At 29.9% G+C, this 25338-nt stretch overlaps 1 protein-coding gene across 1 annotated transcript in view; it reads right to left on the bottom strand.

The window, feature by feature from the left end:
• Positions 1 to 25338, bottom strand: part of LOC107441470 (voltage-dependent T-type calcium channel subunit alpha-1I) — a 325335-nt gene that overhangs the window by 9851 nt on the left and 290146 nt on the right. The window contains exons 22-30 of the mRNA XM_087166313.1: positions 16311 to 16495; positions 14723 to 14849; positions 11891 to 12019; positions 9734 to 9823; positions 6810 to 7002; positions 4475 to 4626; positions 2696 to 2805; positions 1278 to 1408; positions 34 to 183 (exon numbers count right to left, since the gene is read on the bottom strand). Of these exons, the coding sequence (XP_087022439.1) occupies positions 34 to 183; positions 1278 to 1408; positions 2696 to 2805; positions 4475 to 4626; positions 6810 to 7002; positions 9734 to 9823; positions 11891 to 12019; positions 14723 to 14849; positions 16311 to 16495 (1267 nt within the window). The remainder of the gene's footprint in view (positions 1 to 33; positions 184 to 1277; positions 1409 to 2695; positions 2806 to 4474; positions 4627 to 6809; positions 7003 to 9733; positions 9824 to 11890; positions 12020 to 14722; positions 14850 to 16310; positions 16496 to 25338) is intronic.

Raw genomic sequence — 25338 nt, 5'->3', positions numbered from 1 at the left:
TGATATTTAAGGTAATGAAGAAATGATTCTTACCCAGGCGGCCGAACAGTTCAACTCCTAAGGCAGCAAATATAAAAAATAGGAGAAAGAATAGAAGGCCAAGGTTCCCTACTTGTGGAAGAGCTTGCATTACGGTATCAAGAAGAGCTCGAATACCTTTAGCCATTTTGAGCAATTTCAGTACTATAAACATACAAAATAAATGATAATCAATGATTTGAAAAATCAATAACAGAGATGAAAGAGCAGCATAATCATTTTGGAGTAAAAAAAATGTGTTTAGAAGAAAATAAATTTGAGTTCTGAAGCAAAAACTCTATAGATTCAGAGCAGTATAGTGGACGTGAAATTATATTTTTAGGCACATTTGAGCGCATAAATTAACATTTTATCTCATGCTAGGGAGCTAAGCCCCCTGTTTGCTGACGCTCACCTATAATTTCGCAATAATTTCGGTTTCTTGGCATGAAGTAGTTGAAATTATTCAACTGAAAATATATGTACTAAAAAGAAACACTTGACCCGCCACTTCCCACGTTCAAATACGTCCCTCCCTTATAATATTATTAAGATCAATTAGTGAACATAAATCATTATTTTTTTTAAAATAACATTTAAAATTAAAAGTATATTGCTATAACGAATTCGGTGAGTTCACAGCTGTAATTTAAAATTTTTGCTTATCAAACGAGCGGCTGTCTATTTTAAATACAATTTTTGCATTTATCACTTTGTGCATGAAGCTGAAAATTAAGATCGAAATCATTTAACGAATCTCTTAAACCGCAATTCATAATAGTATATTAATGTCATTTGCGCCAAAGGATAAAAATTGCAAAGCTGTTAATAAGACCAGACACCAATTTAAATAACTTTATTTTAAAGTGTAACGTAGAATTGGGTTATTATGAAGAACGAGTACTCAGCTGGTATCTTTATTCATAACCTTATCTTCATTTATGACTGTTATAGTTAGTCTAAAGTAAGAACTCCCGTAGCCATTCGTCTGGACCCTTGGCGGTGACTATGGTAACGAGGTATAACTATTTCAAGTAGGGGTGTGGGATCATTGTTTAGGACTGGTTTGGGCTTGGGTCGGTGAGAAAAAAGGAATCTTTTTCTTCGGTTTAGTGTGTTAGCCCTAGAGTGAAGAGAAGCTACCCTCCCTGAAATGAGCTATTCTTCTTTCCATAGCATCAGACTTCGTGTCGGAGGGAGTTTTTACCATAGACAAACTATAGATAAGAAACAATTATTGCAATTTATGGATATATTACCTCTTGCTATTCTTAAGACTCTCATCACTCGAATGATTGTCGGATTAATTGGTATAACTTCGGATTCCATTTCTTCCAAAACGATACCAATTACGGAGAGGATTACGATTCCAACATCTAATTGGTTCCATCTATATTAAGAAGATTTGTTTTTAATCAGAAACCTAAAATAATGTTTTTTCAAATAAAATTATATCTTGTTGTTGTTAATTTACGTCGCACTAGAGCTGCATAATGGGCTATTGGCGACGGTCTGGGAAACATCCCGGAGGATGATCCGAAGACATGCCATCACAATTTTGATCCTCTGCGGAGGGGATGGCACCCCCGCTTCGGTAGCCCGTCGACCTGCGCGCGAAGTCGAGCACTTTACGGTAGCACAGTTTAACGAGGACCAATACCGCACACCCTCGGTCCCTACGCAGACTGATCGTTTTGTGTACCTGGCAATTTCAATGCATAATTAGTTTGTTTATGTTCCACATGGCATGTTTTTGTGTTAAGTCTCTGTGTAAATATATAGTGAAAGAATTGAAATCCTTGAGAAATAATCTTCGTGAAAGAATTTAGAATGTGTCACTTAAGAGAATTGATACTTAACGGGCTTGCCTTACTCGAAACGGAATGGAAAAAACAATTGCTAATGTAAACAAATGCCACGTTTCAACAACCAAATAGGATCTAGATACCCACAACGTCATTTGCAGGTATCCCATTGTGGGCTCTTCATACAGCATAGTTTGGGAAGCACAGACATTTAGAAACCACCAAATGGTACTTTTAGGTGCAGAGCACCACCTAGCGGCGCACTAAAGAACATTTCAGCTGGATAAGCCTTATGATAGGCCCTATCTTTTCTTTAAGTTTGTACTAGATACGATACCATATATACTATATTAACTATCATATGTACTATTTTAACTGCCACATGAACTAGATTTTTGTAATATATATATATATATATATATATATATATATATATAGAATGAAAAAAGTTAAAAAGCAGAAATGCCAGAAGAGTCTTTTATACCTTGTTGATTCTGTTTTTTGACATTGATTGTCTAAAATATGTGTCAAATATTTATCATTTCATAATTCAATGTCCAATTTCTAACATTTGAAGTATTATATATTTTGATACATAATTGGCAATATAATTCATAATTAATAAGAAATTTAAGAGTTTTGAGTAATTCTAAGTAAAATTATTTTTTATTTTCAATATTTAAAAGAATCATCGCATTTTTTAATTACATAATTCTTTTAAAGAAAGTTTTATTCTACTAAATTGTTTTTTTCTTTCTGTTTGAAGCATTATAAAATATTTTCTATTTGAAAGTGTGAGATTATTTTTTGGGAGATCTTTTAATATAGACTTTTAACCATTTTCAAAAGCGAATAGGATAGGAAATACTCACCGATCTGAAAGATATCTACGAAGTCCTAAGGCAACAATTTTCATTGCCGCTTCTAAAATGAAGACGGCAGTAAAAAAGTAGTTGAAAACCTTTAGGGCATATACAAGCTCCTAAGAAAGATACGAAAATATTAGAATTGATCCTTTATTAAAACTGAAAACGAGGGAAATTTAATTAAAAAGAATTATTTTAGCAAAAGCATATGTAATTTGTTTTTATTACTTGATAAATTCTCGTGACTGAGACACCACAATTATATGTTATTCACTTATTTTTTGAGTTACCATATCAATTTTGCATCTTACAATAATGTACCAAAACAATTCAAGTCAAAATTCTTGATGGTCCAATCAAAAACGTTTGATGGTTTATGTTGAATTCAGTGCGATTCATGATGGCCCAACATCATTTGATTGTCACCATCCTCCAACATTTTGCATTATGCGTTTATGGTTTTTGATATGCCAACACACTTCCATCATTCTATGATGGAAAATGCTACTTTAATGTTATGATGGTTAACCATCAGGAGAAGTTTGATTCTCATGTATCAATAATCCACGATGATCCGTGATGGTTCATGAGGGTTCCAACTATACACTTCCTTGATGGTTTAATGGGAATTCTTGTTGGTTCTCAGGAACCATCAGTTACCATCAAAACAATTTGTTTTTTTTTTATGTTGGTCCATCATAAATTAATCCGTACTCCCACATAGGGGTGATGGTGGTCCATGATTGTTCCAACATTTCATTTTTAAGAAACTATGACACACAATTCTGATGGTTCAACGAACAATTCATGACGGACCATGATGGTTTCAACTAAACATTTTCATGATGGTTTATTTGGAATTCTTGTTGGTTCTAGGGAATATATCTTCAATACCATCATAAATCAGTCCGAATTTCTACATTGAGATGATGGTTACCATAAAAAAATATAATGGTTCATGATGGAATTACTGATGGTTACCATCGAGGTAACATTGATCCATCAATGAAAAACCATCAAAAACTTTGAATTGGGAACATAATTGCTTTTCTAAAAGGATACAATCCATTTAATGAGAAATTTTTTTAAAAAAGTTAGACTTTTTTTAAAAGTTAGATTAATAATGCCCAAAGTGAGCAATACTTTTTCCAAAAGAATATATCTTCACATTAAACTAGTATTGCTCCCAGAAAAGTACTTTACAAGCTTCAGGAATTTTTACTAGCATAATGCACTGAAACATCTTTTTATTACCATGATATCGTAAATCAAGTTCCTTTTTATATGTATAACGCCGTTGACGAGTGGAAGGATAAAAACAGATCTTAGGCAGGGAAAGAGGGCACAAAATTTATTTAATAATTATTGGACAGAGAACAGTTATCAAAGTGACACAAAATCGTTGTGCTCCTCAATGAAAGTTAGGGAAATTCTTGCAAAGTAAATCCGTAAAATATTTCGTTTTAGGGAAAACTTAGTAATTATAATTTGTCTGTTAAATAGGTCCATGGAAAAAGTCTTTCCCACGAATTAGTTAAAGAGATAATCACCAAAATGGTAATTAATGCATACTTGAACTAAAAGTAGATTAAACGACAGGATGTGAATTTTAAAATGTGAGAAAGAGCATTTCGTTTTGAACAATAAATTAAGATAAAAGATTTACAGAAAAGGATTAACATAAGATTAGCTGAAGCTTTTTATGTTACATATATATATAAATAAAGTTTTTGGTAAATGTCAAAATATCTATTAGTAAAATATAATGGAACGAAATTCTCTTACCATGGGCATCATGTAAAATTCTGTTGCCATAGTGACAACATTTAGCCCGATGACTGCAGCAATTGCTAAGTCAAAATACTTGCTTGTAATGATGTTATGAGTGAGAAGACGTGGCTTTGAGTAGTTGATGTAATAGGGTGGTTCTCGCATTTCTAGAATGAATAAATAAATAAAAACTTTGAAATAAATAGATATTGAAGTGATTTATGGTGAAATTTTGACTATAAGATGTGATACAGTTGAAAATTTAAGATTCTAAAATTGTATTAACTTCTAATTTGTTAATTTTGAGACTGGGTGATTTGTAATGACCATACTCGATATGTATTTTTAGAGTTCATGTTAAAGATGAAGTAAAACACATAATACAGTGCAGAACCCGTTATCCGGAAATCAGAAAACCGGAAAACCAAAAAACCGTAACGAAATTCGAAAAATTTTCCCGCCATTTTTTAAAAAAGAAAAACATTTCTCCTCATAAAATTTTAGGATTTTTCTTTCTTTTTTGAAAGATGTTTACCTTACCATCATTTTGGAAATAATCATTAGTGTATTTCATCGTTTTTTCTTCTTTTTAAGATTATATCCAAAATTTTGTTTTTTCAGTTTGGTTTAACAATTAAAAAAACGGCTTTTTGTAGCGATGCAGAAAACCGGAAAAATCAGTTATCCGGAATAGCGATGGTCCCGATCATTCCGGATAATCGGTTCCCTACTGTAATTTTTTTTTTAAAAGTCCATTCCTACTTACGTTAACAGAAAAAAACTTTATTTTAGTTACTTTTTATTAAATGATTACAATTTTTTCTCTCTTATAAAACTAAAATTAATTACTTAAATTTAATTAATATTTGAAAAAAATTGTATTAACATCAAGTATCATCCCCTTCAAGTTTAAAAAAGTGTATCTGAATTTTAGTGGATGAATAAAAAGTATTTAAAGTAGTAAACAAGATATAAGGAGAATGTGAACTAATAGTAGAAATTGAAAAAAATGGCTTAGCGGTCGTACTGTTTGACTTTCACTAGAACTCATCTTGCTAACGGTTACTATGGTTACAAAGTCAAGTCACTTCAAATAGTGGAGTGCGACCGTTTCGGATTGTTTTAGGTTGGGGGAGTCATATTATAACTTCAATTCTTCTCTAACAAAAATTTTTCAAGTAATTTTGTACCTTTTTAATAGCACCTATTATCATAAGTAAATACAATACCAATAGTATATATTAATTGATTACTCACCGTTGACGTTTTAACTCATCTAGCCTGATTAAAAGCTTCATTGGCTTCAACTAAATTGGATTCAAACAAAACTAGAAAAACCCATAGGGGCAAACCGTGGTAAAATGCATTTCCACACGCAATGGAAAGAAGGTGTCGTTTACAAGAGAATCAGCATTCATATGAATAAAACAAGATTCCTGGGCATCAAAGTGAGTTTAAGTGACTTAGGTGAAAATAAATTTAGCATTGTCGAAATTGAATTTATACCCAAGATACATACAAGAATTTATACCAACAATATGCAGCAATTGATGATTTCGTGTTCCTTAATTCTGAATTTTTTTGAAGCGTGTCTAATATATCATAACATATTTCAAAATTGTTATTTATCTACATAGTTTTCACAAACTTCTGCACTATTTTTTTGGAATTTTTTTTTTTATTCCCGATGGCATAGAAAGAAGTAGGCTGTGTAGTGAAAACTCAGATTTTTTTAAAAAAAGTTTTTAGTAAAGTTAAAAAAGTGAAATACATTTTCTAATAAATTTTTTTTTTTTTTTTTTTTTTTTTTTTTTTTTTTTTTTTTACAAAAAGAGGGAGAATAGTCTAAATATGGAAAGTCGTTAAGTAGTAACAGAATACGATGATTCTCTTGAGAAAAACAGTAGAGTATGATACAGTGACGAGGAAGGAGTAGAGAGATAAGAGATTTCGTATATATTTCTTCCACATCGAATGCTTTTATATGCCATCAAATCAAGGGTAATTGTTTCTAACACTGGAAGAAGTTTAATATCATACTTGACGTACTATGAAGGCTTCGACGTTCATTTCATAATTTGCTTTGTTTCATGGCATAAAACATAATTTTTGAGTTTGAAATTTCTTCAATTCTTTTCTAAGTAAATACTATTTATTCTTCCTGATACCTTCAACAAAAATTTGGAAAATTGCTAAAATTTCAGGACAATTTATGTAACGTTTAATAATTAAGGACACTTCCTTTTTTAAAAAAAAAGAATTTGAGGACAACTATGAGTTTTACCTTGAACATACATAGTTGAGTTTTACCTTGAAATAAAAAATATTTTATGATCTTATTTATACTCACTTCTTCTCTTCCTCTCGAGCTTCTTAGCCCTTTTCGCTGCTCGAAGCGCCTTCTCCTCTTTCTCTTGCTCTTCTCTACATCGATGAAAATTCTCTACTACAACACCCACAAACATGTTGAGCACAAAGAAAGCCACCAGCAAGAGGAAAGATATAAAATAGAGAAGCCGCCATTCGTTGTAATTCACGATGGGCTGTTAATGAAACATTGCTGTTACAAACATTTTCAGAAATAAAACAACTATTCAATTAATGTCAACAAACCAGCCATAAATTAGAAGCTGTAGCTCAAAACATGGTATAAACAAATTATACAACCTCCCCAAGTAGCGCATATCTTAAAAACGCAGCTTCAGCAAAAAATATATTTTTTACTTAATATGTTCTGTTTTCGTTTCAATTTTTTTTGCTCATCATACTATTGGTTTTTATATTTCGGTTTGGCTATATTGATACAATATTCAGGGATGAGATTTTTCCGCTTTTTAGCGGATTTCCGGTTTTTTCACTTTTATCTCTTAAATTTCAGCTTTTTTTATCAAAAATTCAGATGTTCTAAAAATTTCATTTTTTTTTAATAAGTATTCCGCTTTTTCAGAAAATTCACTGATTTTCAAAGAGAAACAGAAAATTCAAGCTACATAGCTACCAATCCTTTCTCATTTTTACTTATTTGACCTATTTTCTCCCCTTTTACAAGATAAGATTTTCTGAATTTTTTACCCGCCCTCCAGATAGATCCGATTTTCGTTGTTCAAACGACGCTGCTTCTGACAAGCCTTTTAGAGGTCCCAAGCCTGGAATCTGCTAATATCTCGATTCTTATTCACACGATTTTAATATCAAACATAGCTTTTCATATTTGCGTGTTGCGATTCGTATTCACGCGATTCGAATATTGTACGTTGCGATTCTTATTTACGAGATTTAAAAATCCGATATTGTGATTCGTTTGTACGTCTTTTTAAAAACCTATGTAGCGATTCGTATTCACGCAAGTTTAAAATTCAATGTGTTGATTTGCTCATGCGGTTTATAATATCAAACATTGATTTTCATATTTATACGTGATTTTAAAATAAGGCATTGGAATTCACATTCACGCATTCTAAAAGTTATGCATCATAATTCTTATTTATGCAATCTAAAAATTACGCATCATGATTCGTATTTACGCGATCTAAAAATTATGAATCGTGATTTGTATTTACGCGTTTTAAAAATTCTATATCCCAGTTTGTATTTTCTCATTTTCAAAATCGTATATCTAGTTTCATATTCATGTGATTTCAAAATCCATAATTGTTATTCATATTCACGCAATTTTAAGATCAACTATTACGATTCTTGTAAGAAGTAACTTTTTTTAAAATTAGTTACTATAAAGGTGACTGTTTTTCTAACGGCGATTATTAGTATATGTAAGTGTTAAAACATCAGAGAAACTGGAAGGTAATATATTCAAAACTTACATTCTGTGCTTGCAAAGAAGAAAAAAATAGGATTTGTCACAAGATGTTTGAAGATGGACTAATGACTAAATATAGCAAACATAAAAGATAATGCAAACAAAAGCAATCACTTAAAAAGGGATTTAATTAAAAAATTTTTTTTTTTTTGGGGGGGGGGAAGAGTTAATTAACTCATCATCAAAATTTTATTTTTAATTGCTGTTATTTATGCTATAAAATGCAAAATTCTTATCAAATAAAAAACAATTATCTAAACAATTGCTGATTGTCATGTAATTTTTCAAGCTAAAATAGCAATTTTTATATGTTAAGGAGTTACTATATATTTCAACTTCACTGTTATTGATATGTTTCAGAGGGCTGTAGTTAGATTAGACTATAATATGAACATAATGATTCGGTCCATTGTTAAAGTTTTTTTTCTCCAATATAATTTAAAAAAGTAATATTACTGATATATTTGCTATAAATCCCATAACAGTATTTATTAAAAGAAATGAAATATTAATGAATATTCTCAGTAGTTTTAATTTGCTAAGCCAGGTAGTTTTTCAAGTAGTAATTGTCTCTTATGTGAACTGAGGAAAAATATAATTTCCAGCTTTATTTTTTAAATTGATAATTTTTTCCCACTAAATGTTAAGTATCAATGTAATCGTTTTTATAATAATAGATTAGTACACAATTGTATGTCAACACATTATTTATTACCTTAAACTGTCTGGAATTTATTATTAAAGGGTTGCACTTGTGTAAAATTTACTATCGTGGAAATTCAGCTTTTTTGCGTTTTGGCTAATCTCATCCCTGAATATTAGAAAACACTTCTTTTTGCGGATATAATTTCGTGAGCTGATGATTGATACATATATACATATAGGCAACCCTTTTACTTCGAAAGTGACCGAATGTTACAGTGTTGAATTAACCGGTCACCGTCGAATAGTGATCGAACGGGTTTGAAGAAATCGAATCGAAGAAGCGCGTTTCAGCTGCATAAGGGTATAGATTGCACCGTACAATAATTCAGTTAGGTTTCAATTGAACACCTTATAAAACACATTTTCCTTGCCTTATGGTTCAAGATATTATGGCTCAAAGAATTTTCATGACAGTAAAGGATCACAATCCTTATGTCGTATATTTTTGTTAGAAAAATGCTAGTCCATTACGATGAGTTACTAAGTAATTTGAGCACATTCAGACAAGAAGAACAATTTTAAAATTCTATGTTATTGTTTGACAATGTCATCAAAACAAGCATCTTATCTTGAGAATATATGTTTTTTTTCCTTTTTTAGAGAGCAAATTATAGATTACAAATTGGAAAGGAGTCGCCATTGATAGGAGGCGCTGGCATTTGTCAGCTGTTGAAGGTGCCAAGGCCTGTAAGGGGCTGTTGCGCTAACAAAGAGGAAGAAGAATTATAATTAGCCAGCAAACGTTTACAAACCTGTTGATCGACACCGACTGCATCTAAACCGGTATACATAATGTTTACCCATCCATCTTTAGAAGAGAGTACAAATAACGACATCAAAGCCTGCAATAAAAATAAAATTATATTTTTACTATTTTTTAAAAATTATTATTACTACTTTGGCTATAAACATATCAATTAGGTTTAATAATTTGTATTATTTCTCTTTTATTAAAAACATAGAGAGAGGTGACATTTGCTTGATTATTTTGGATATAAAAATCACCATTCAAGTGGTAAAAATAGAATTTTTTTCAAAAAATAAAATACAACAAAAGTTAAAGTTATAAAAATTTAAATGAAAGATTTCATTTAAAAAAATGAGCTTTTTAGTGAAGCAAAACTTTTGTCTGTTGTGATTCAAATCTATTTGTAATGTTATTTGTGCTATTTTTTTGTTAAAAAAAAATTATATTTAGAAATAATTTAAACTTATTGTTTTAGAAAGAATATTTAAAAGTAGTAAAATTGTGAGCACTGTTTTCTTAATAAAAATGTATTTTCATTATAAATGTATGTTTTTGAAACAGATAAAATTACATGACATTATTTTCTACATTCTTGAAATTCTTTTAATTATTTTCTTGTTATAAGCTTATTTTTAAAACAGTGAAAATTAAATGTTATTAGTTAATGAAAAAATATCTACAGTGATGAGAAATAAAATTGTTTACATTACAGGGTGTTCCAAAATTATCTTTACAACTTCAAAAATTCATAACTTCGAACATAAACAAGATATTTTTATTCTGTCTTTTGCATGTATTACTGCAACTAATAAAGTTTTTTTTCAATAGGCTGAAAAGTTATAAGTGAGGATGTGGACACCACAACAGAAAGCTCAATGCGTCTCATGGTTCATAGAGACGAAATCAGATACACAGGTTCAACGGAACTTCAGGACAAATTTCCAAAGAGACCCACCATCCAGACCCTCCATCCGTGCATGGCACACAAGCTTCATGAGCACCGGATCAGTATTGCTCAAAAGTGGAGCCGGACGACCCAGCACAAGTCCAGAAAATGTGGAGCGAATACGGCCATGAGACGCATTGAGCTTTCTGTTGTGGTGTCCACATCCTCACTTAAAACTTTTCAGCCAATTGAAAAAAAAAACTTTATTAGTTGCAGTAATACATGCAAAAGACAGAATATAAATATCTTGTTTATGTTCGAAGTTATGAATTTTTGAAGTTGTAAAGATAATTTTGGAACACCCTGTATTTTCTTGTTACAAATATTCTTTTAAGAGAGATAAAGTTCAATTTTCTAATTTCAGTAGGTAAATTATTTGAATTATTTATCTCTGTTTATGACAGATTAAACATTATTTCAGGAGGAAATGTCGACATTTATGAGAAATGAAATTATTTGGATTATTTTCTTGACAAAAATCTACTTTTAAGACAAGTAAAATTAAAAATTATTATTTTAGGTAGAAAGATTATTTACTATTTTCTTGATAAAAAATCTATTAAGACAGAGACATTAAATGTTATTATTTTGGGAAGGAATATATACATTTATAAAAATAATAAAATTATTTAGATTATTTTCTTGATAAAAATCTATTTTTAAGACAAGTAAAATTAAAGATTATTATTTTAAGTATAACTATCTACATTTATGTGAAATAAGATTATTTTTATTATTTTCCTGATAAAAAAACTACTTAGGCAGAAAAATTAAATGTTATTATTTTAGGAAGAAATCTATACATTTATGAGAAATGCAATTATTTGTATTATTTCCTTGACAAAAATCTACTTTTAAGGCAAGTGAAAATAAGGCAAGTGAAAATAAAGATTACTATTTTTAGTAGAAATATCTAGATTTATATGAAATAAGATTATTTTTATTATTTTCTTGATAAAAAACCATTAAGGCAGAAAAAATAAAATGTTATTAGTTTAGGAAGAAATCTATACATTTATGAGAAATGAAATTATTTGTATTATTTTCATGATAAAAATCTATTTTTAAGACATGTAAAATTAAATATTATTATTTTAGGATTATTATGAATATACACATTCACGAGAAAAAAAATATTTGTATTTTCTTGATAAGAATCTATTTTTAAACATTTTATGCAATATAATATATTTTATCATGAGTAACATAACTCACCTGACCAAGATTATCAAAATTGTAGCGCTGATTTACCCACTGGTTTCTGGGATCAGATTCGCAATCCGTTCTATTTTTAACATGCCTGATATCAGGTCCCTCGCAGTAGAACAAACTACCCTTGAACAACTATTAGAGATTAAAATATCAAACTGTATTATTGTGCCATCCAGGAAAAAATTAAAAGTTTTGAATCATAGTCAGATGATTGAACATGTGTCTTATTTAAATACATTTTTAAGCATTTTTTGCTAAAAATTACAAACAATTAATTAAAAAAAAATTATAATCATTCTTAAAAAATCAAAGAACTAAAAGAATAATTATGAAAAGCAGAAGAAACGTTATCATATATCAGAGCTTCCTAACCTCGCTTCCCAAGTATGGCATTATTATAATTATTTAAATAAGATAATTAATTATGTTATAATTGAACATTGTGGAAGTAGGGTAGGTGATACTGTAGGAATGCAGCACCAAACCTAAAAACAAGTCATTATTTTTTTGAACAATAACTGATAGCATACATTGATCTTTCGCAATTAGACTGGATTTGTCCTGATTAAAAAAAAAGTAAAAAATTTGCCTAGAATAGAGATTATGGACGTGTGCACATTGGAACCTTTATTGTATATGATGCATCTTAGAGTAACAGAGAATAGTAAAAGAATGGTATTTATTAATATGTTTCAATAAGCAGTGGTGGCTCAGGGTACAGAGCGTTCGCCTTCCGATGAGATGACCCCAGTTCGAATCCCAGCGATGGCTGGTCGATACGAATTCCGCATCAGGATCACACCGACTACAGTGCCGACGAAAAATATACTCAGTGGTAGACGAATCATGGGAAAAAGTCTTCTTGCCGTCAGGCTAACCATAGAAGGCTTTCCTCTCCTTTTAACCTAAATGCGGGTTAGTTCCATCAAAAAGTCCTGCACGAAGGCAAATTTCGCCCAATACTTAATCCAGGAGCTCCATTGTCTTCTGGATTGGATTCAAAATTACAAGGCTATGGAGTTGAGCATAAGTAGTCGTAAATCCAAAAAATTTAGTCGGCTATTCCACGATGGTAATAAAATAAAATGAAATCATCAAAGGAGAGCAGTGGTGGCTCAGGGGATATAGCATTCACCTTCCAATGAGGTGAACCAGGTTCAAATCTCAGTGATGGCTGGGAGATACTATTTCCACAACCGGCTCGCACCGACCACCGTACCAAAGTGAAAAATATATTCAGTGGTGGACGGATCATGGGTTGGAGTCCCCTTGCCGTCAGGCAAACCGTGGAATGTTTTCTTGTCCATGTAATTTAAATGCGGATTAGTTCCATCTCAAAGTCTAGTTAGTTCCATCTTGATCTAGGAGTTTCCTTGTCTTTTGGATTGAGTTCAAAATTATAATTATCGGTAGTTTTAAACTCAAAATTGTGCTGTTCAACGACGGTTGTAAAATAAAATAAGCTTCTATGATTGGATATTGCCATGGATATTCACTGATTGATTGGATATTGACTTCGTATTCTAGATATTGTCATTCAGTATTACTTAGATCTAACTCCACTAAGTATAATATACGCTCAAGAGCCAAAACATTATAACCACCCTTACATTTTGCAATGAACTCTCCTGGATGACGTGGAAGGCACGTGATCAGGTGGAAGTGGTATTTAACTGTTGCTGGAGAGTTCGAAGAATTATTTTTTTCACTTACTTCTGTGTGTGATGGGAAAGGCTGCGGACTTTGATAGAGGGCAGATTGTAATGGATCGAAGGCTCGGAATAAGTATTTCTGAAACTGCACGATTCGTGGGTTGTTCGCGATCTATAGTTGTTAGTACTTATGCAAAGTGGATGAATTACGGTGAAACCAGCAGTAGACGACATGGTGTTGGACGTCCACACGCTATCAAAGAAAAAGGTCGTCGGAGATTGCCTGTCTTGGTGAAGCGAAACCGGAGTCAGACAGTGGCTCAGCTGACAGCCCAATACAATGCAGGGTCAAGTAGAATAGTATCAGAGCACACTGTTCAGCAGACACTGTTGGATATGAGGCTACGCAGCAAACGTCCCACTCGTGTGCCTTTGCTGACCAAGCGTCCTCGCCAACTACGCCTGCGCTGGGCCCGGGAACATCGCGACTGGTCCATGGATCAGTGAGAGAGAGTTGCCTGGTCAGATGAATCAGGGTTTGTCATTCATCACGCTGATAGCCGTGTCAGAATACGTTGTCTTCCAGACTAACAGTTGCTCCCTCAATGTATAGTAGGTCATACACAGGCCGGTGGTGTCGGTATTATGCTTTGGATGACATTCTCTTGGGCGTCTCTGGGACCCATAGTTGTGGTAGAGCAAACCATGAATGCTACAGGGTATCTGAACATCATTGCGGACCAGTTGCACCCTTACATGGCCTCTGTTTTTCCAGCTGGAAATGGAATTTTCCAACAGGACGACGCCCAGTGTCACAGGGATCAAATTGCGTTGGAGTGGTTCCAGGAACAAGATTCTGAATTCCAGTTAATGTCCTGGCCGCCTAAGTGTATACTTAAAGTATATTAAGCATAATATATACTTAATATATGCTTAATGTAATTATCTAAGATGCTAAAATCAAAGAACCTATAGGTAAATGTCTTTGTGTGTTTCTTACATTGCTTAAATTACCAATTAATAAATAATAAAGTAATTTTCATGTATTTTTGAATATTCATTTTTGTCTGAAATGGATTCCTCTTAATCCGAAAATTAAAATACTTTTAATATACTTAAAAATTGATCTACTTTTCTTTTAATATGCTAAAAATATTCCCAAAAAGGTTTTAAAAAAGGTTACCTGTACGCCTAAAATACCAAAGATGATGAAGAAAGTGCAACAGATGAGCACAATGTTTCCGATGGGTCTAAGAGAGGATAATAGAGTCTGGACTACTAGTTTGAGTCCTGGAGCCCTATTGATGACTCTGTAATAAAATGAATATTTCAATGACGTCATTCTTATTAACACCAAAACCTGTTTGATTTCCAGTTGGAACTTGAAGGCGTTTCTAATAAGGTATTTTCCACTCCTCTCTGTTTCCTCTCACAATCAAACAGGATTTGGTGGTTTCAACCGCTTCCCTGATAATCCCGAGTTAACTCAGGTATGTAGGGGAGAGTGGGGTCAATTGTAACATTTTTTACTTAGCTATTTTTAACTAACAAAAAATCCAATATAGTATTAGTATTAATTGACAGACGAGTAAAGTAGACTATCCTCTACCAGAAAAAAAACCTTATTTTAAATGTTATTATATTTATTATTAACAATTTTTGACAGTCGTGCACTTGTTACAATTGTCCCCACTTACGGGGTCAATTGTAACAGTTCATAAATTCAACTGAAACATAGTTAATTATACATATTATCATAGTTGTGATATATTTTTTTATTGATCAAAATAGTAGTGATATTTTAGGAGTAAAAATAATAATGAGCAGAGACCTAAAGGGTTAAACTTTTAACTTCAAGGGGTTAAAAATTTTAATTTATGCTGTGAAAGGTGACAAATAAAATAATGCACATGCATCATAATATATATGATATAGGTTATGATATAGGTATTGCTCATTAAACAGTTGATTTTCTTAAAAAAAAATAAACTGCTCAAAGAAAGAAAAGAAAAATCCGGTGAAGTAAATAAAATCTCCCGGTCATTGAACGATATTGAAGAAAAAAAAATAAAGGAAAAATACAATGAGCAAATTTATATAAATAAAAAAAACACTGCATTAATCAACTAGTGGTATCCGTTCATCGAATTCTATCACAGATAAAATTCTGGAAAAGGAGTAATGTAGCGTAACTACCACTATAAATATTAAATACCAATTCACTAGTATATAAGACGCGTTAACTTGATTCTATCTAGATGTACCTTTTGATAGATAAAGGTTGACATGGTCTAAGATTAAATACCTTCAAATCTATTTTAAAGACTAATATTTAACTTTTTTTCATTTGTCCAAGATAACTTGGGATAGTAAACTGATGGTAAATTAATTGTTTTTCACGCATAAAAAAATTGAAATTTCAACTTAAAACTTGTGTATTATGTTTTCTTTTAGTTCCTTGTATTTATTAATGAATTAAAAATATAAGTTGATTTTTTTTGTATTTTTTTTTCTTCAAAAAAAAAAAATGGTCAGGGAAACTGTCAAACAAGCCTCGCTCATTAGTGATTCGCCAGATTTCAATATTTTTGTTTTTTTTCCTAATTTCAAGAATTAACGATCTCTAATGCATAGTTTTTTTATACCTCATTTATGACAAGGATTCTGAAAATATACAATAAGGGTGGTAATTACGGAACACCCAGCATAAATAATTTAAAACCTTGTTTAATATGGGATAACCTAATTGAGTGATTGAAATAATTCTTCACCTGAGTGGTCTGAGTGATCTCAGAAGTCGGAAAACACGAAGGATTCCGAATATCCGGGGACTTCCGTCTGCGATAAAAGAGAGGCAAAAGTCCACCAGGGAGATGATGACCAGAGATCCGTCCATCACATTCCATCCACTCTTGAAGTAGGCTCTGTCCCCGTACCATAGACCCTTCGCAATCACCTGCAGAAAGTAACAAATTGATTTATATTGTGTACAGTGCCTAAATAACTAAACGGACTACCCAGAATAACTTTGGATTTAATGACTGGATCTTCACGGTTTAGGACTCCATCTTAATGGTTCCAGGGGGTAACCTCAAATATGCTAATTAATTGGGGCAAACGATATTTACAAAACAAGACGCAGAAACTCTTAATAAACGCAACTTTTTTCTGACTAATTTGAATCTCTGACCTCCAAAATATAAGGAGTAGCAGCAATTTGGGAAATATGGTTCCAGTAGTTTGGTTAGGAAAGCTGCCCAAAGTTTCGAACCCTTAACGTTAAATTTACTTTGTGAGTATCTTAACATGTCTCGAGAACTTTTTAAGCGAATTAAAAACTGTTTGCACACAAATATAATATTCCTCTTTTTCCAATGATAATCCCATATAAAATATAACTTTTAGCAAATATTTATTATTTTTTATTATTTTAATTAATAATAAAATAATGGAAAAAAAATTTCAACTGCAAGGTATACATTTTTTACATCATTTTAAATAATGTAATTTTAAATGGCAAAATGCAAAATTTGAGTGAAATCGGTCGAATAGAGCTTTGAAAAAAAATCGTAATTTTAAAATTCGATGTTTATCGTTACGTTGAAATACTCACAAAGCAAAATTAACATTAAGGGGTTCAAACCTTGAACCGCTCTCCTCACACTTAACCCCTTATATCCGAAGCGTCACGAACAAACATCTACATGCAAACTCCGGATAGGTGTTGTTTCGTGACTCTCCAGGTGAATTGGGTGGGGAAGGTAGCTTCGCGGTTGTTGGGGTTCGTTGGGGTGGGGAGAGAAAATAGGATTGACAGTTAACATCAATTAGTTTCCTCCCCATGCATTGTTGAAAAGTCTTCTCCTAAGGTTGCTGTTCTTAACTTTAAAAATTGCAGGTAAGGCTTTTAGAGACAGCGCCAAACACCAAAATTTTATCTTCTAATGCTAACTTTATTGGAAGAAACTGGTTTAAATCAACAAATCGACGTATCCTGTGCTATAACGAAATGCTTCACGGCCCTTTTTTATGAAAAAAAAAATGAATAAAAAATTTCTAAATTGATGTTAAACTTGTTACAATTATTTAATCAATAAGAATTTATAATTTTCTCAAATTATAATTAAAACTAAAACATAGCGTTTTTTTTTTTCTTCCTGGGAATTCCTAAGAATTGCTACACTTTAATAATTCTTTTTTCATAGCCACACGGGTTTCTCATAGTGCAACCGCTAGGCAAACTTTGAATAATTATGGAACATATATTAATTTCTCTGGTTTAATCATTTTTCTTTGCATAAACCCTATAAATTTCGAAACGAAATTATTATTTTTTTTCATATCACATTATGTAATTTTATTTTCGAAACAAAAAAAAAGATTTAATCGACGACTATGTTCATTTGTGACAATTTGACTTGCTAAAATCGAGCTAAATATAACTATATATGAAATTGAAATGTTTTCTTTCAACTGAAACGTAAAATAAATTGTTGCCATATTGGATTTTCATGTCAAGTTTACTGACAAAAGAGCCTAAACTGACAAAACATTACTTCGCTCCAACCACATTAAGTATTCCCTATTCATAGGAGGAACAAGAAAGTTGTTTAATTAATTCCGTCAAACATTGATGATATTCCTTTTATACTTGTTAAAATACATTCGTGCAAAAAAAAAAAAAACACTTTTGTAACAAAAAAAGAGTTTGTAATTAGCGTATACAGAAATTTGTTTGATATTTCAACTTAATTACCTAATACAATTCTTATTCTCCAGTGTTTGGAGGTTAATGCTTAAGCAATTACCTTATACTCAATTTTTCTCAGTAAAAAGTAGAATCAAAATTTAATTACATCGTTTTTCGCAAAATTTTTCTTCAAAACAATTTAACAAGTACACAGAGGAAATGTAGTGTTTTGTATATACATATACGTATCAATGGGCTTTTGAGCGGGTACATAAAGAAACCTCAGGAACACTTACCTAAAACTTTCTAATAGTCTTCGATTAATAAAGATCAATGCTTTATTGTTAAATAATAATAATACACCACATAAATCGAAAAGAAAAAAAAAAGGATTGAAAGTGAAAAAGGACTGGTTTCTTGTTTTAGTTACTTTTTTAAACTTGAAAGTTTATAACAATATTAAAACTTATATTTTTCATTATAATATGCGTCGTTATGTTACTCGATATTGATCGCGAAAAAAGAAACTTGGACATTATCTTTTAATATTTTATGGTGCATAAGAATATTGAAAAACTCAATACATTAATGTCTACAAATTTATTTCAGTGCAAGGAAAGTTACCAATTTATTCTTAGGAAAGTCATTTCAGTATTTCTGCTTTTTTCAATATCTTTTTCGTTTATTTTTGTTTGGAAAATGTTTAGAAATATACGACCTAACAAATTTTTGAAAATGTTTCAAAGTTTTTCATTTATCACATAACAAAACTCATCTGTGCTTTTATCATTCAAAAGACTACTTTAATTTTTCATTGATTTTTTATCAAACCGTTTTAAAGTTATTCAAAATGCTAATGATTAGTGTTAATATTTTACTCGCTTTAAATAATAAATTTTTTTTCTTTCGTTTTTTTAATCATGCGTAACCAATTTCTTTTTAAAAGTCATTCAGTATTCTATTTCTAAATAATTAATTTATATTACTTTTGTAGTATTCCCTTGAAAATATTTCTTTTTTTTTTTCAACGCAAGGAAAAGACTAATGTTTGTAAGTATTCTGAGAAATGATTTATACAATGGGGTTGTCCACTATTTGCTTTGCTTAGAAAAATTTCACAAAGCTATTTAACTCCTCTTCACCACAGGACATCTAAACTATCCCGCTTACCCACTGTTACCAGAGGCAGAAATTCTTTCAACACTTGTCCATTCATTCTTCATTGTTACATATGGAATTACAATAGCTCGGAAACGCATTGTAAGGTATTGCACACAGTAAACGTCCCCAAAGAAAAGTAAACAAAATTCAACAGCTTAATTTTCTGTTTTTCTTTTTTTTAAATTCAAGAAAAAATTATGCTATATTTTTTTCCGGGAGAGCGAATTTAGTGATTATTGTAAAAATTAAGGAAAAAACACCGAACAGATTAAAAAAAGGTAAAGAAAAAAACTGATATTGGAGAAAAAAAGTTAGAGAAATTTATATTCTGACATAGTCACATCAAAAAGTCGTGTAATTTTCATCAAATTGTTAATTATAATGTTAATTAAGTACTGTTGGTTTTTCTATGATGATAAAATTAAAGGTATCTAACCTTTTTTTATTGCACTTTTTATATTGTATTTAATTTCTTTTAGTAGATAATGTCTAATATTTCAACTATTAGTCTCGCTCTCTTGAAACAATAACATGAGTTAATTTAGGGGAAAATAATATACTTCGATTAATTAAGTGCAAATTTTTCATGCATACTCAATTTCATATACCTTCTCTGACCGACTACGTAATCTAGTTTATGGTGTTTCTTATAGATTTAAAAAAATAAATAAATAAATTTATCCACATCTAAAAGTAAAAAAAGCAATTAAGTAAGTAAATAATTAAGCAAAGACGTATATTGTTACCGATGCAATGTAGAAACATAAAATTATAAGAAATAAACTTCCTTCACTTAATTATTTTATTCACTTTTTCTAAGTTTTTTTTTTTTTTTTTTCAAAATACGAAATGTGATTTTTATTAGAATTAATGAAATTTAAAGTCTTAAAACTAATACTTAAAAATTAAAACATTTTAACCATAGCGGACCTTTTTTTTTTTTTTTTTTTTTTTTTTGGCAAGCAGCCAATCTTAAAACAGATTTGACACTATTTGGAATATTTAATAAAGATTTTGAAAACAGAACTTTTAAGGAATTTAAAAATATTAATTGTTAAAAAAATTCTAATTACGCAGAAATTATAATTTAAAACTTAAGACATTTCAATGATATAAGAAATTACAGTATGAAGTAATGATATTTGAATTTTAAATCGTTTTACAAAATCATTCATTAAATAAATGAAAACATATTCATAAAATAAATTTATTTCAATGGTACCATTCAATTGAAATTATTTCAAAACAATTTATTCAAAATCTGATGATTAATATTGTGGGTTTAAGAAAAAGAAAAGTAAGTTTTAAGTAATCAAATTTAATCAGTTTTAAGAAAATTTTAAGTAATCAAATATTTTTTTTTTCTTAAAAATTTTTTTAAGGAGAAAACAATAGTTGTTTTTGCAGTCTTTTCAGCTTTTTTTTTTTTCCTTTTCCAATTTTTCTTTTTTTTTTTTTTTTCTTTTTTCAACTAGCAATTGGAAACGGTATACCTAAGTTTTTTTTGTTTTGTTTTGGTTTTAGCAATTTCAATAAATTTTAAATTTTGTCAATAAATTTATCATTTGAATACAATTGAAAAAGGCTTTAGTCCGTGTCATTCTTAATTCTCCTTTATTTTCTTTTAAATAACCTCTTTGTTTATGTATGCTTAAATTAAAAAATAAATAAAAATCAACTGTTTCACACATACGAGGGAGGAAAAAGGGGAAAAAGTAATAACAATACAGTTAGTTCTACGCAAGAACGAAATTATTTCTGTATGCACAATGCTGATGATTTCTACTCCACAATACGTTCACTTTAAATTTTATTTTATGCAAATCTAAATAAAAGAGCATTGCGTAGATGTACGTATACTGATCTAGAGAGCCTCCCTATACAGAACCTTTGTCCAAATTCTTAGAGATTTGCGCAGTAAGGAAATTTTTATTTTTATTTTAAAACCGGCATTGTACAGCCAACATAATTCTGAGTTAATGGCTACCATTAATCAATTCCGTAGCCTTGTAATTTTGAGCCCAACCCAGAAGACAAGGGAACGAAAAGCATTTGGAGAAGCTGTTCTTTGTGGAGGTCTCTATGATGGAAACAGCTCTATCATTCGTGTTTCAGGGAGAAAAAAACCAGTAAGAAGTAATGTTAGATACCACTTTCATCAACAAAAGTATAATTGGAAAAATTAAATAAATGAAAATTGTAGATCGATCGCATGTGCAAACCAATTTGTTTCGACCAATAGTAAAAAAATATATAAAAAAAAGCGTATGATAGTTTTATTCGTTCTAAACATTTATATTTTAATAAATGAATTATGTTTGCAATGACAATATTCAAATTACTTTTATTTAGTTTAAAATCTTTAACGTGTCTCTGCATGTGTGGAAAAATACAACTTAGTAGGACGAAAAAAATCAAAAAATCAGCTGATAATTCTGGCATAATATTCAAATGTGCTTTATATTAAGAGACGAATAATAATAATGATTTTAGTTTTCAAATTTTTTTTTTATCGTCAAAAATTATTTTTTAGGACGAAGTCCAGTAATTTTCGTTATGAATGAAATTTAATCTGCAGTTTTCCTTTGTGTTCTAATTTAGGAAAAAGTGCAATCATTTTTTCTTCTTATATGAGGAATGGATAAAATTTCTGGAAAATCGTTTCTATTTTAAAATTATTTTGAGAGTTTGATTGTTTGTGACGACGTACAAAAGTATTTACTGTTCCCCTGGAAGAACGTGCAGGGATAATTTTACGACACCATGCATTCTATAAGTTCGGATTCCTGAAAAACTAGGAAAAAAACCTTTTCATCCCTTTCATGTCTGCATTGAAACAATTTTGTCGAGTATAATATAATCATTTATATTCAAATAATCAGTGAAGTAAATAATGCTTTAAATTTTATTACGGGAAAAAAAAAACAACGGTACACTCCTTTCAAATAATTAAGCAATAATTATTCAAAGTAAGTCTACGACTAAAAAGGGATATATTTCTATAAAAAAAATTATAGTTTTTTTTTGGCAGCATATAAATGAAGTTGATTTTGCGTCAATCAAATTTGAATCCAATTTTGAATCGCTCAATACTTTGGCTAAAGTTGAATAGAAAATATGGCTTAACTTGATGTCTCCTTGCTGTTGTAGGAAATTTAATCTTGTACTGATTTTTCTGACATTGCATGTATCTCTACTTCTTTTGTTGTAAAAAATTAGAAATGCTTTTATTTCATTAATTAAATTTAAAGAAATTTATTCAGTGTGATAAAATTATTATTATTATTTTAATAATTTTTCAAGATTTAATTTATTTTAATGCTATTAACTGTGCAACAAACTATTTATATCTATTAAAACTATTCACGTCAATATAGAAAAAAAAAGAAGATAAATGAAACATTTTACTTTAAAAAAAACTTAAGTATCAGAAGGTTTAATCTGAAATTTAATAAATATAACGGAATTGATATTATCACTCCCCTGCTTCCTGCTCTTTACTTTATTCATTTATTATTATTTTTTTTAGCAACTGAGAGTAATAAAAATGCTTTTGTAATTTAGGAGAAGCCTTCCAAAATATTAAAATTAATCAGATAGTATCTTTAATAATTCTATTAATTTCTTTATAGCTCATATGTATTTTCAATAGAGAAAATTTAAAAACTTTAGTTCGGTTTTATATAAACTTTTGTTTTCGCAGCAATAAACAATGCTTAGCACCTAGGCGACATATTAAAGCATTCTAACGTAAGAAATAAATAAGAAAGTGATAATTAAACAGATTAATTAATAACATTTGCAAAATTACGGCAGTAATTATTTATTTTTCTATTAAAATTATCTTGGGCGAAATGTTTCTAAAAATAGATGTCGAACGAAGGCAAACAGTTTCCTTTTCCCCCCTTTTTTTTTCGGAGGAGGCCGGTAAACCATGATCAAAGAATATAGTGGTGTCGATCGCCATACAAAAGGGAATGAATTCCCGATGTCTGCTGTGAATGATTGAACCGGTTGGAAACTTGGAAAGCGAATTGAGTGAGAAATGTACGAAGAGGTTAGCCGAATACCTGCTGCGTAACTGAGAATATAATGATATGCAGTACACTTCTTGACATTAGATAGTAAAAGCTACAATTTATTTTTCTTTGACCATTTTTGCTGAAAAGGATTGCAACCAGCAAGACACATTTTCTTAGAAAAATAGCAGTTGGTCTTCATTTAACCGCATTCTTTAATTTATTGTTGAACTTTCGTGCCCTAGATGAAACAAATTCCGATTCTATGTCAAAAGTGGTTATTGGAGGGAAAAAAAAGAATCTGTAACTAAACTTTGACTAAATAGTATACTTTCAAATTACAAAAAAATATTCGTTCATTTTTATTAAAAACTGAATTTAAAGAATTCTAACAGCTTTGTAATTCTACACAATTAAATATTAATGATAACAAATTGATTAATATTAGACTTATACGGTTAAAAGTAAATTATACCTGATAATTATAAACAAATTAGCTAAGATGATAGTATTCTTTTTTTTCATAGATTTCCTTTCACTGAAAAAAAATATATAAAAAGATACTAAAGAGACTAACCCATCTTTCTGATTCTTCAACCATAAACTAACCATATATCTACAACAATACAATCAAATAAAATCCCTCAAATAAAATGTGATAACTTGTGGCCACCAGACGCGGGAATAGTTTTTGTTATAATTTAATTTAAAGTTAAGGAAGGCGATGACGCTATCCGAATGTTTTTGCCTACAAAATGGCGAGCACGCTATGTAAAGGCTTAGTTCGTAAAGATGAAAACGCAGGTCTTGATATTATTCAGTTTTATTACTAATTTATTTAATAACATAAGATGCTGTGTAATAAAATGTTGCTCTAAATACGATGATTCTATTTAATAAAAAGAAATAATATTTTTGTCTTAAGAAGCCCACTTAGAATATGCATATTATTTCATATAACTATTGATTTCTATGCAAAATTCATTACATAGGTGATTCCTCAGAATAAAAATAAATATTTTTCAAAATATTGTTTTCAGAAAGGTAAAGATAATTTGGAATATGTGGCCTTCATAGATCAGTAAAGAGAAAGGTTGAAACTTCATGCCTTTAACTATTATGCCCTTCCATTACTCTCTCTGAATCTAATTACTTTTCTTCCAAACACGGCTCACACACACACGCACATATATATATATATATATATATATATATATATATATATATATATATATATATATATATATATATATATATATATATAAAAATAAATAAATAAATACAAGAAAACAGTTTTTTTTTTAACTGTTGTTTGTTATTTTTCTTATTATTCCCCCCCCCCTTTTTTTTCTTCATTTCTCTATAATTTTTCTTTGTTTTATCTTCATTTTGAACTTATATATATATATATATATATATATATATATATATATTTTAAGTTTGCCTTTATTTTCAGGCACAGTTATTTTGATCTAAAAGAAACAGTTTTCTTTAATTTTCAAAATCAATTTCGCATAAATTTTTTATATGAATGAGAATAAAAGTTTTGTTCAAATTTCTTTATTCATTTTAGTCCAAATATAATTCCGATAATCAAACACAGTTTTTTAGAAACTATCAAAGAGTTTATTACATTTAAAAAATACCAAAATATGTTTTATCTGTTAATTAGAGCGCCAAAAAAAATATATATATATATAAAAGGGACACCGGTGTCCTTTCTGCGTCAAACAGTTGAATAATAAAATCTCGGAAATGGAACATTTTTCGAAAAAGTATTTTTCAAGGACTACTTAACTGATCATTCGAGCCCTGGGTATTGTCATTTATAAAAATAAGAAAGCTTGATCTTTCAGATTCTGCAAAATTTTAATCTTTAAGATTGAGCAAAATTTTATAATTAATCTTCAATATTCTGAGAAATTTTAT

The sequence above is a fragment of the Parasteatoda tepidariorum genome, chromosome 6 (assembly GCF_982258835.1).
Source record: "Parasteatoda tepidariorum strain Cologne lab strain chromosome 6, Ptep-v5.0, whole genome shotgun sequence".
Lineage (NCBI taxonomy): Eukaryota > Metazoa > Arthropoda > Arachnida > Araneae > Theridiidae > Parasteatoda > Parasteatoda tepidariorum.
This window is presented reverse-complemented; position numbering and strand designations above follow the sequence as displayed.